Raw genomic sequence first — 12995 nt, 5'->3', positions numbered from 1 at the left:
GAATTCTGTTGCCGTGCACTAATGATACGTTACTTTCGGATAGTAATAACTTTACACAACTTGCTTTTAATAACCCTTCTTCTGTATTCTCTTCTGTCTGTCCGGTGAAGTGAAGTACTGTGTGTAATGGTTGCAAAATGTGCAGTTGGCCTTATTCATTGACAAAACGAAAAACAATCTCCACGGTAGGAACTGCTTCTTTCCCAAACCCTTCAAACCCCCCCCCCCCCTCCCCTCAAACAAAAGCTCCAACGAGAGCGCGCGAAAGCTTATTGTAAACGGTAAACCTGAATCGTCTATTGGTATGTAGGTAAAGGAGGTGTTTATGTTGTGTTGTAGAGGTGATAACAATCGTACGCAGATAGTACGATGATGATGTTATAAGCGGTAAGATTAGAACGTAGTAAACATTAGTCGGCTCTTCAGGCTCGGGTTTGCAAACCTAATGGCAGAATATGGACCACATTGCTGTATGTGTGTGTGTGTGTGTGTGTGTCCCGGAAACCGGTTTGACTTACAACAAGTTCCAGAGCCACTAAGAGCATAAGAATAAACTGTATACCTGGGTGCATCAAATTTGCATAAGGATAGTATAAAGAGTTACCAGATTGGAGCAAACCCAATGTCAGTTAGAAACTACCCATACGACCCCGCTGCGGTAGTGCGTTGTAATGATGAGGTAAGACGTTACAAGATTTGTAAGAAGTAGGAACGGAAAAGAAGTTAAAACGTATAAAGAAAACAAAGCCCACCGTAGATTTGGGTGGGCTGCAAAGGATCGACAAGGCGAATGTCAGTAGTCCACCAGCTTCTTGATCGGCTTCGGTGACCGATTCGACTGCCGGCTGGACGTCACCGTCCCAGACCCGCTTCCACCGCCGCCATTCCCCCTGGTGGTGGGCCGTTCGTTCGACCGCGAGCGACGACCGCGTGAACCGGAACGCGATCTTCGGCCACGGTAGCGACTCCCACCACCACCACCACCACCACCACCACCACCACCACCACCACCGTAGCTACTGGACGACTGTTGATGCCCATGGCCACTGCCTCCGTAACCGCTCTGGTAGCGCTCATAGTCGCCTCTCGTACGGCCATAGTCCGTACGACGGCTGCCTCTGCCAGCCGCATTTTGTCCCGCATCGCGCGAACCTAACCGTTCCCTAGATTTCGACCGTGACCGATCGTACCGCGATGGCGGCGATCTTCGACGATTACGATCATCGAAACGACCCGCGCCTGTCATTGCTCCGCCACGGCGAAGATTCATCGAGGGGGATGACATGCCGCCACCACCACCACCACCTCCGTACCCTCTCGAGGACGAGATGCTCCCACCACCCGGGGCGGGAGATTCGCGACGTCGCAACCGACCACTATCGCCACCGTACGAACCCGACTGGTGCTCGGAACCCGCTGACTGTGCACCAAAGTTAGACGCACTGCGTAGTACCGGCTTTCGTTCGATAACGACACTGTTCCTATATCCTGCTCCACCACCACCGCCACCGGAACCCATCGGTGGACCGCCAGCTCCCGCCGGCAGTGCGGGTGGTGGCCGGGAATGAAGCGACACCTTCGGTGGTGGAAGCGACGTTAACGGTGGCACTAGTAACGGGAGCCGACGGGGTGACGAGGAACCGTCCCCATCACCACCGGATGGTTGCAGTTGACCAAACCGATGTAGCCGTGACGCCTGCTGCTGCTGCTGCTTACCGCCCGCCTCGTCACCTTCTTCCGAGCTGCGCTCTTCCGAGCTGTGCGATTTGCTGTGTTCGCTCTCCGGCGTGCCGTACTTGTGACGCAGCTCACGTTGCCGGCGCCTCAGCTTCAGCGCCAGTTCGCGCATCTCATCGTCACGTTCCTGCTGCTGCTGTATCTGGCGCTCCACCTTCTCGATCTCGGCCTTCTTGTCCGCTTTGTCTGGAAGGGCAGAAAGAGAAAGACACACACGTTCCCATCATTACGATCCGGTTACGACGATTACGAACGGCGATTGGTATACGGTGATACGAACTCACATTGTTTGTTCAGCAGGATCTGCATCTTGCGCTTGAGACGATCGCGCGGGTTTACTGACTTCGAGCTGGCCCCGGTACTGGCGATGCCGCTAGCCCCTATCCCGACCTGTTACGCAAATTTTTACATGCGTGTCCACGCGCGTGTGTGTGTGTGTGTGTGGAGGGAGGAAAAAGAAAACAAACGGTAAACTAGTTAAATGACCAACGCAGACGGCGATTCGGTATGAGCGATGAGATGAATTGTGACTCATTGGGGAATGTGTGTAGGTGTTGTGTGTGTGTGTGTGTGTGAGGTGTGTGTGTGTGAGGTGTGTGTGTGTGCAAGTGTTTAGTGGGTGTGTATGTGTGTAGTTTATGAGAGTGTGAGTGTTTCGTGTGCGATGGAATGTATGAATGAAAATACCACACTTTACGCAACATTAACATTAAAGAATCAGCAGAAACCCTTTGGCAGGTTTGGAGTTTTGGAACATGGAAACTTAGCGCGTAATCTTATTCTTCTATGCCACCTTGAGAGCTATATGAGTTAGTGGTGCTTTAACGGACGACAGGCAGAATGGAAATCTAAACATGAATTTTACACCAAACTTTCGATCATGACTTTGGCAAAGATTGTGCTAATGTAATAGGATCAATCAGTATCCGATCAACATCGATCCGGTTCTATGGTCACATAAGGTCATAGGACATAGCATATTCTATCGGGGAAAAAACTAAAAGAAACAAGATGAAAGCCCAATCTGATTACGGATGACGTGTTGAAGAGTTTGGCACAAAACAGTCAATCGAAAACAAACGAGAGCGCTTATAGATGTGAAGGCTAACATACCACCTGAGGAAAGCCCTCAGATAATGCCACCAATTAACAAAACACACACGCACACACGCACATCGGAGGATTGGAGACAGAAAGGACGCAAAAGGCGATTTTGCATTATTTTTTTTTGCTGGTGATCGTGGTGGTGGTGGTGGTATTCGGAAACGAACGGATATAGAGGTTGCGGTTGTTTTGGTTTTGGTTTTCTGTTTGAGTTATTCTTACTGACTTTGGATTCGGGCGCGCTGGTTCCACCAGTAACCGTTTTACCAAACCTTAACGATGCGCCACCACTGCCGCCAACGCCCACGGTCGGGCCGACGACGGGCTGCTGCTCGATCGCAGGGTTTTCCAGCTTTTCCTGCTTGATCTGTAGTACCATCTCACCAGCGGGTCTGAATGGAAGAAAATTGGCATATTTTGAGGGCGTTAATTGAAGACGGTTTAAAACACAAAAGGGGAAGCAAATGGCACAGCAAATAGTGAAAGTGAACGAATACGCTACACGCTACACTCACTTAATGGTGCCGGCACCCGGCTGACTATCGTCCGCTCCCGTGGTCAGTTCCGGCGTCGGCAAAACCGGTGGCAGTGTGACGGCCGGTTTACGATCACCGTCCCCGTTCGTATCGTCGCCGGACGTGCTCGCCTCGTCGCTCGAACTTTCGTCGCCCCGCCTGCGTCCGTAGTACCGTTTGATGGGCACTTCCGGCTCGGGTTCGATCAGTGCCAGCGTTGGCAGGGGTTTCTTTTCGTCCACCGCTGCCTCTACCGCGACCGGTGGTGGTGGTGGCGGAGGCGGCGGAAGTACACCGATTAGTGTGTGTGGCACAACGAGAGGTAGCTTTTCCTGCGTGCCGACGGCTGGCACGGCCAGTTGTTTGGCAGCTGCTGCTGCCCGTGACCCATCACTGTCCTGTGATTCACCCGTACGGAGTTTTGTACGCGACGGTTGGGCCCTGTGTACCGGCGGCGTTCGGGACCGTGATCGCGAACGTGATGAGGTAGAAGAGGAGGAGGACGATGAGGAAGAGGATGACCGTGCTGTACGGCGCCGCGTTGATGATGACTGACCACCACCAGCAGGATACCGACGCCAGGGGCTCCGACGAGATGCTTTCGCGCGTGTGCGCGAGTGTGACCGGGAGCGCGATCGTGACTTCGTTTTCGAGCGGCGTCGGTAGCGCGAATAGGTCGAGCGGCCACCCGCTACACTCCGTCCGCCACTTCTCGATCGCGACCGGGACCGACTCCTTCCCACGGCGGTGCCCCGCAAGCGCCTTCGGCTTTTGCTGCGGCTGCGCTCCCGACTCCTGCTACGGCTGCTGCTCGAGGACCGCCGGCGCCGTCCCCGACTTCTGCCCCGACTGCTTCGGCTGCTGCGGCTGCCGCTACTACTGCGGCTACCCCTACCACGACCGCCACTGGCCGCAGCTGCCGCCGCCGCCGCCGCCCGCTGATACTGGACCGGTGGCTTGCGGTCGCTTTCCTTCGACTGGGCCTGCGTCTTCAGCTTCTCCAGGTTTTGCTTCACCTTGTCCGCGTAGCTGAGCGTACTGGTCGAGCCTTCTGGACCGCTGGCACCGGCGCGCAGCCGGGCCGCCGCCTTCGACGTACCCGCAATGCCGCCCAGCGTGCTCATGTCCCGCGCAAACCCGAACGAAATCTTCCCGTGCGGCTGCAGCTCCTCCTCCCCACCGAACGAGGTAATGTACGTGATCTTGCCCGAGTTGACCGGCGACGGCGACCGGGAGCTGTCGTTCGCTTCCACGAACGTGCGCGGCACCAGCTCTTCCTTCGCCGCGTAGCTCGGCGGGCTAAGCGGCCGGCCCGCTACCTTCCGCTCCCGCTGGGCCCGCCGCTCGCGCCTACTTTTGCGCCCACTGAACATGATCTTCTCCTGCTCCTCCTCCCGGGCCATCCGCAGTGCGTCCGCCTCGTCCGCATCTTTCGTGAGGAAGGAGTAAAAGTCATTGCTCTTCATGCCGTACTGCCGGCCGCACGTGTTCAGCTCGTGCGCCTGATTCGTGCCGATCTTGTTAATATCGATCGACACGTCCATGTCGAGGTCCGAGTCGGAATCGTCCTTCATGCACTCGTCAAACCTGGCTGCTGCCGCCGCCGCCGCCGGTCCTCCGGTCCCCGTGCCCGACAGTGGGGTAGCCGATGCTTCCGATGCCTTCTCGATCGCCGTCAGCGACTGCGAGAATGGGATGCTGCCCGTTCCACCGCCCCCGGGGCCCGAACCACCCGGCAGCGTTTCCGTCTCTTCGTACGTGTAGCCGATCGCGGCACCGGCGGACGATTTCTTTTTGGCGGCCGCAGCCGCCGCCTTCGTTTCCGCCTCGATCTGGGCATTCACGCCGAACTGTTCCTCGAGGTAAAGCTGGTGGAGATACTTTTCCTCCACAATGCCTGCAACAGAGGTGGGGAGTGAGGGAACGGGGTAAAATTGGGTCCAAAACCAGCACCAAAGGTGCACACACTCGGCCGGCTTCCCGTTGGATGTATAGTTACCCACCGAGAAATTCGTTCTGCGCCAGCACCCGGTACCGCTCGTAGTTCATCGCACGCTCGTCCGCATCGTCCACGTCGGGCGCGTCCGGCTGGTCGGGCGGATTGGTGCGCGGCACCGGCGGTATGTAATCCAGATGGGCACGCACATCGAACCGATCGATCAGATTGTCCTTCTGTCCCTGCCATGGCATCCTGCGCACGGGATGGAGGAAGCCGGAAAACGGAAGCAAAAAGACAAACATAAAACAGACCGCCCTTTTTTGTGTGCGTGCTGCAAGCCTATTGGAAGGGTTTCTTTGACGCGGTCACTTCTAAACAAGCCAAGCTAGTAGGTAAGCGAATAGGATGGGGTAAGTGTGTGCGTGTATTTCCGTGCCCAGTGTTGTGCGGACAATTACGCTGCAATTACGCAGGCATGGAGAAGGTAAACAGGAAATGTATTTGCTACTTTACTACGGGCGTCCGGCAGGAACCGGCCCGGTCCCGAACCCCGAACGGCGTCCGGGTGTGTGGCGGGTGGAAAGGGCTGGACACGCATGGGAAGCATGTGAGAAAATTGCAGCGCGTATGAGCGAACAAATCAAATCAAACAGGGAGGGGGGAAAAATGAAAACCAGGGAGAACCATCGCTCCCCGTGCGCATTGAATATCACTTGCATGATTGCCGGATTCTCCGCAGCTGTCGCGACGCTCGCATCCAGGTGTATTTTGCATTTGCGTCCGTGCACTTGAAGGAACTGTGTCGGGTCGGCTTTCTGCATTCGGGACGGTGTTCGGCGGCGAAGGAGAAAAAACAGGGAAATTTGCAATCAGTACAAGGTCAACGGTGGAAAAGCAACAAGGGGTCCTGTCCGGAACCGGTTCAGCGTTTCGCCCCTCTCTCCCTTCCCGGCACTTACGATACGCTCGTAGAAGTCCTGCCTCCGTTCGGCCCGCTTCCGATAGTCGACCAGCATGCCGCGGATCTTCTTCTCCTGTTTGCGCGCTTCGTGCCACATTTTTTGATGGTGTGTCCCGGTTGCAACCGTACGCTACAGGAACTGATACTTGGCTTCGTCGAATAATAAATATATAATGAATGGTGCTTTTGTTTTTAAGTGTTGCGTGCCCGTGTGGCGCTCACATTTTCCCGCTGCTTGGTAAACTCCCCAAGCGCATCGCGCACCGGACCGAATTTTAGTAAACGTTCATCTTTTACCACTTAACACAATGCAATATTTGTTTGGCACATTATCAAATAAGCACTTTTCTTCCAACACACGTACGGCGTTTTTTTGGTTAAAAAAAAAAATCTTCTGACCAGCCTCACTCGCCCCTCGCCGAACACTCTGCGTCACTGTGTGCAGAGAAGATGCCGGCCGCACTGTTCAGCAGCTAAAAGTTATCGTTTCACGCAAAATAATGTTTTCACTTTATTTACAACCTTCTGCACACGGGTTTTTCGTGCACATTTTGGTTTTGAAGCTGCAGAAATGATTTTACTTTAGCAAATAACCAAAACCGCACAATGATGGGATGCGGCAAAGCGAGTGTACAATCGTTTTTGTTGTGCTTGCCTGCTTGCTTTGACAGTGTCGGCCAAACCCATCAAACAGACGGCCCATTGCGCATTTGCTGGTGCATTCAGTCGACATTGGAGGTTGGCTCTCGGTCGACTTTCATCAACGACGTTTCGAGTATCGTTCGAGTTTATCAAAAGAAACTTTTAATGTTGAACAATTTTATAAACAAAAAAATTGAGTTTTAGTTTCAAACTCCTACATCATCACAATTATCCAGAATTTACGAACACATACTGTAAGACCATCAAGTCAATAAAAATATTTTTGTATAAAAATCTTGAAACATGTTTTCGAAAGAATAGAAAAAGTAATAACAAATTAAATTTACTTCTTGTTTACATTAAAATAATTGAGCAATTAGCCCATAATTCAAAGCGACCATACTAAACTACACATGGAATCAAGGTGTATTAATAAGAGAGGGTTAAGTGCTCCAGAGCATTTCACGACTTGTCTTAACAATACTGGAGGCTCTGGAGCTAAAAACAGGAAGGAATGGATGGGATATAGAAAATTGTATGCAATTTAACAAAACAATTCTGAATGATCGCGCCCGGCAAACGCGATAAAAATACCCTAATCATCTTTTAAGTACATACACTTCGAACTGAACCGCTCGGTGGAGTAGCCTATACTGCCGTCCATCGACATTCCGTCCTCGCTCAGGCAAGGAGTAGGAAGCAGTGTAAGGTACGGACATCTCGACAAGCTACTGGACAAATTTACTATAGGGTGAAAGCAGAAGGCCTGACAAAATGAGCGAGAAGCCATTATTTTTTTCCCGTAGCTTTGCACAGCGGGACAGTGGGAATGTTCAGTGGGAATTCATCTATGAGATCGTAGCGCCATCGCAATGTATAGCGGATGCTAGCAGTACTAAATCGAATCGGCCAATAAGTCCGTTAACAACAACATAATTGAAAATAACGATGAGCTCAAACTCTCGATATTAAGATAAAAAACGATTGCTAAAAGCTTGAAAAGATCCGATAACATTTTAATAAAACATTACTTAAGCTATGTGATGTTTAAACTATCCTTTAAATAATAAATAATCTGAAAAATCTGTAATTTGTAAATCGTTGTTTAGTCGTTTTATTTGCTTTAAAATGTTGCTTCAAAAATGTTTCCATGAATAAAAACAGTGTACAAATATTTTACTTTATTTCACCAGGGCTCAACACTTCTCCCAGATCACACTGAGCATGGAAATTGGACGTCAACGAGGACAAATCCATTCCCTCACTGGTACCAATCTGGCCGGCAGAAGATCCGTTGCTGTTCGTATCGCCGCTAAATGGCGTGTCACACGTAGAAGAAGAACAAACCGAAACTACCTCCGAATCTGTACCATACTCATTTTCAGAAATAACCGGACCACCGTAGTCAACCGTACCCACCAAACCGTCCGATCTGCTCGACACGCTTTTTGAAGGAGACCGCAGCAGCACGGGAGACGATCGCGAACTGCAACAACTCCTTTCCGTTATTATTGTGTTCCCTTGCAGTGATTGTAAAAATTTCTGCGCTGCTTTTCTCACGCTTTCATCTCGCTCTAGACGGGCCGACTGTGTTCTTTCACGACCACCAAATTCACAGATCTTACGAATCGTTTTTGCATAGCGTGGATTGCTCTCGAATACGGTACGCTGAAATTTCTTGTAATCGTACAGCGGGGACGAGAAGGCGGGACGCGATGATGGCGGTCGCTCCTCGAAGGTGTGCTGACATCCGAAACATTCACACGATTTGGACCTCCGAGCGGATGATGCTGATGATGCTGGGCGCACCGGAACACACTGAGCCGGGTAGGACTCCTCCACCTTCGAGGCGCAGCTTTTAACATTGTGAGCCATTTTCACTACCTTTGCGCTTTCTTCTGCAATCTTCTGCAAATTGTCCTTAAGGGCTGCAAGATCTTCTGCCAGTTCGTTGCTCATTTTCATATTCCTTGACTGCATGTCCACGGCCGACTTCCAGATGCGCAAGTTATCCAGAAACCTGCTCGAAGACTGTCCGCTGAAAGTCGGATCATGATCGGATTCGGAGGTACCGTCGACCGCTGCCTGGCTTAACTCCGCCGGACTCCGAAGTGCCGGAATGCTCGAGACTTCCAGCAAACTTCGCTGACACTGTACGCTGGTGGGGAGTGTCTTCTCACGCTCCGCTTCTCGGTATACCGAATCCGTTGTTTCACTGGAGCGATCATCTTTCCAATTTAAAAGCACTCGTATATCGTCCTCTTCAAGATCACCTTCCGTACTGGAGCAGGTAGATTCTTCATCAAAAATGTCAAGCGACACCTCCGGCCGGTTCTTGGTAGAATATTCCTTGCGCTTCCTGTTAACGAATGGATCTAAATATTTGTTCGGCTTGTTGTTGTGTTTTGTCAGCTTACAGACAGATCTAGGGATACGTATCATAGGCAGACCACCGCCAGCTTCCTCTCCAGAGCTTGTTACTTCCGTTGCCGTATTCTCTGACTCACTGTTCGAGTGTGTATCCACTTTATCTGCAACTTCTACACGCAATTTAGACAGCTTCGGCGCGATTTCAGTTCCTAAATCCTGCTTAATATCCTCAGCTGCTCCATTCCGAATGTCTGTGTTTAAGTGTTTCACCGGAAGTGCCTGGTTCAACTCAACGTACTTCACGTTATCATTTTGAAGTTTGTCACAAGACGTATCCCTAGGATCAACGATTGCGATGCTCCCCGTTTGCTGTACCTTCAGATTTGCATCCCAACGTCCCTTGATAGACAAGCTCGGCAGGATGTGGCTTGTAAATCCAAGCGATTCTCCCGCGTTTTCATCTGTATCCGGTGCTTTTTCTTGAGTCGTTAATTTCTCTACTGCTTCATTGTGATTTTTAGCTTTTTCTGGAATTGTGGAATATTCTTCTCCTCCGTTTACCTTTACCAGAGCCGGCTCAACACTATCCGGTTCTTGGGGTGGTTGTTCCGCTTGCTCCACCTGCTCAGTGACAACGTTCTCGAGATGTTCTGCATGATCCTTCGCCGCATCGGGATACTTTTCCGACTGCATCTGTATAAACCGGTCAAACAGCAGCTTGAACTGCCCATCGGAGAACGTTGGCCTACCCAAAGGTTTCTTGCTAGCCGTTGCAGCTGGCACTGTAGCAGGAGGAGGAGGCCGTGTTTTAATAGCAGCCCGTACACGGTGCTCAGGTGCGCTGGGACACTTCGTCGACCGGGTAGCAGCAGATCGAACGGACAGTGTACCACCACCACCACCCAGCACATTGGTTCGCTTTGCACGCGGTGAAACAAAGTTCACATTGGTCCCTATACTACGTACCTCGGGCAGCGTTTCCACGGCAACAGTGTTGTTCAGCGGTTCAGTTTGAATGCTTCTTTCGCCCGCTGTTGACATCATAACACCGCCCCCTTCCGGATCATCGGATACGGCTCCGGCATCATCCCTCGGGACGGTTTGTTGAATCACCGTAACAGCACTTCGACGCCGGTTCTCACACACCGTAAGTACCTCCCGTTCTACCGTCCTTTCAGCCACAATCGGTTGCTTCCAAGCTTTCGGCGTTGAAACCTTCTTGTTGGAGCGCCTTTCCGGCCCACACTGCACACCGTGCTCATCGACCGTTACGAAGGTTTTTCTCGTTTCACGGATAAATGTACGCGCGTACCTTATCAAATCGGCGATGTCTTCGTTGTTGAGCACTTCCTTCTCGCCGGCCCGTTCCTGCTCGATCGACTCCACCGTAAGTGTGGCCTGTTCACCAAGCCTATCGAGCTCGTCGTACAGTGCCTTAAAGCCCGACCTCATTGCGCTGAGCGAGCCGAGCTCGGGCTCGCTTTCGACCTCCGTGAAGCACTCGTCGTCGTCTTCTCGCATCCTCCTGTGCAGTCACCAGTGTACTGAAGCATTGCAGGTCCTGCTGCGTTCGGCTGGTGCGCTTACACCAAGCCGGGTTGCTAAGCTACCCCCCGCGCCCAAACAACGGGCTGGCGTTATGCATGGCTGACGACGATGTCGATATGGTGAAGGTGCAAATGCAGAACTGCAAAACAAGCACGAAAAATGCACATACACACACACACACAATCTTGGTATATTTTGTCAATAGGATTATTATTGTAGAATTTTTTTTTATATAATGTTTATTATTTGTTTCTCATTCGTTTCAATATAATGGTTCACTATTTACAAAAAAGAGAGCATGTTCGCCAGACTCGCGCTCCATGTGTGTTAATTTAGATTTCTAATGACTTCTTCGTGTAAGATCCTCCCTCCTACAGCGTTTTACAAGCTGACTAATATGCCAGTTTGGGATGTTGAAACGTTGAAGCGCTTCTGTCTTCTACTGCACTGCATTTGCAACACTACCAAGGGAGCTGTGAATGGAGCGATCGAGCGATCGAGCGAGATGGTACATGCTACAGTTCCTCTCAGTATTTCAATCAGGTATTTTATCATTGTCAAAGTTCAACGCGCACACACACACACACTTTATGCAGGCTTTTTAAATTGTGCAAAAAGGGGTTCTCTCTTTCTCTTTCTCTTTTCTAAAAATCATCCTTGAAATGTCTCCTGCTACAAGGTGATCTTGGGACGACGACCCCGTTTGCTTTACAAGTATGTACACGTATGGCGAGTGTTGTGTTCCAATGGTGACGCAAAGGCGACGAACACGGTGCCAGTGGCCGCCTTCGATCTGGCTTCGATTCGGTGGAGGATCCTCGGATCCTCAGGTGCACCCGGAAGCCCCGGAATTATCCGTCGCTTCCGTTACACACAAGGCGACGATCGTGCACCGTTCGAGCGTTCCAGGCGTGAGGGCCAGCTGCGTGTCCGTGTCGTCGCCTGTGTCAGTTTTGCTTAATTAAATGTACAAATTGGGTGTAAAGAACGAAACGAAACAACTGTTCTTCCTGCAACTGTGTTGTTGTTGTTGTTTTGGTTGTTGGTTGTTGTTGATGTACGCGTCTCTTCTCCACGTGGGCTAACTGGGTGGTCGATGGACGCTTTGCTAAAGAGAGTTCGTCCTCGCACAAGGGTGAAACAGGGCTGATCGGGTATAACAAGGGACTGTTCTCCTAACGAAACAAGAAGGTGATCGGTGCCCCCACCTCCCCACCCCTCTCTCGAGGTGGCTCCTATCCGTTTGGTGGTAGTGGCCCTATAATGCTTTCTGTTTATGGTTATGTAGTAATGCTTAACTCTGTTAACTTCCTCCCTCTGTCTCTCTCTCTCTCCCTCACACTATCGCTCATTGCTACTATTTTCTTAAATTTGCTTTGCAAAAACCTAACAATACGCAGACCGAAACGCGTGGCATGGATGCGTGGTTTTACCAAACGGTGGCCAATGCCTTCGCCCCCTTCAAATCTCAACCAAACGTTCGGTCAATGCTGCTAACGAAACGCACAAACAATTCCTATTCTGGGGAAAGAAAAACTTGTCACACCACACAAACACACACAAACACACAACTACTGTAGGGGAAACTCTCCCAAGCACGAAACAACCTAGTGGAACAGCGGGGAAAAATTAATCACCTCTAACTGTTGTGTGGTTTTAGGGTAAAACTTTAGACAACATTCTCCTCTCACCCCCGGCGCAGGATGTGCAGTCCTGCAATAGCAATATAGCAAGTAATTCGAAACGCTCTAATAATGGTAATAATATGCAGTAAAGGTATGCTAGAAGGTAGAATGGTCAATGATAATAGTGCTTGCTGGTATTTCAGAATAGTTGGTAATAAGGCCTGGGAAAGAAAACCGTTTTTAACCGTTGCAACCTAGCTCGATCATTTGTTACACAAAATGGCCAAGAAGATCGCGCGCACGTTTGTGGGCTGTGCAAACAAACGGTTCACAACAAACAATTCAAACTATGGTAGCAAGTAGTAGTTGTAGTTCTAATGCTAATGAAGCGCCACACTATCGCTTGTGTATTTTTACGTGGCGCGATCGGTAATGATGATGATCTTTCTCCGACTAAACTGAGATCGGGCCTGATAGCCCCGGAATGCGTCCCCACGGTTCACCAACTACGGTCACGATCAATAAATCTATCTAAAAGTGCAGCACACGACGCT

The 12995-nt window shown here is 50.8% G+C and overlaps 2 protein-coding genes across 2 annotated transcripts; both read right to left on the bottom strand.

The window, feature by feature from the left end:
* Positions 1–64: 64 nt before the first annotated feature.
* LOC121588709 (CLK4-associating serine/arginine rich protein) lies at positions 65–6922 on the bottom strand. The gene is made up of 7 exons (XM_041906984.1): positions 6255–6922; positions 6013–6110; positions 5360–5547; positions 3357–5253; positions 3068–3233; positions 2022–2127; positions 65–1923 (listed from the first exon to the last, which is right to left on the bottom strand). Exons 1-7 carry the CDS (start codon positions 6351–6353, stop codon positions 794–796), a joined length of 3684 nt encoding a protein of 1227 aa, XP_041762918.1. The 5' UTR covers positions 6354–6922; the 3' UTR covers positions 65–793.
* A 2242-nt stretch (positions 6923–9164) lies between these two features.
* Positions 9165–10829, bottom strand: LOC121590899. Its single transcript, XM_041911053.1, has 2 exons — positions 9316–10829; positions 9165–9257 (listed from the first exon to the last, which is right to left on the bottom strand). Coding segments are annotated over exons 1-2 (1476 nt in total). The 5' UTR covers positions 10790–10829; the 3' UTR covers positions 9165–9255.
* Between the last annotated feature and the right edge of the window lie 2166 nt (positions 10830–12995).

This window comes from Anopheles merus, chromosome 2R, assembly GCF_017562075.2.
Source record: "Anopheles merus strain MAF chromosome 2R, AmerM5.1, whole genome shotgun sequence".
In the NCBI taxonomy this organism is placed as follows: Eukaryota; Metazoa; Arthropoda; class Insecta; order Diptera; family Culicidae; genus Anopheles; species Anopheles merus.
Note: the sequence above shows the minus strand (reverse complement) of the source record. Positions and strands in the feature narration are given on the sequence as shown.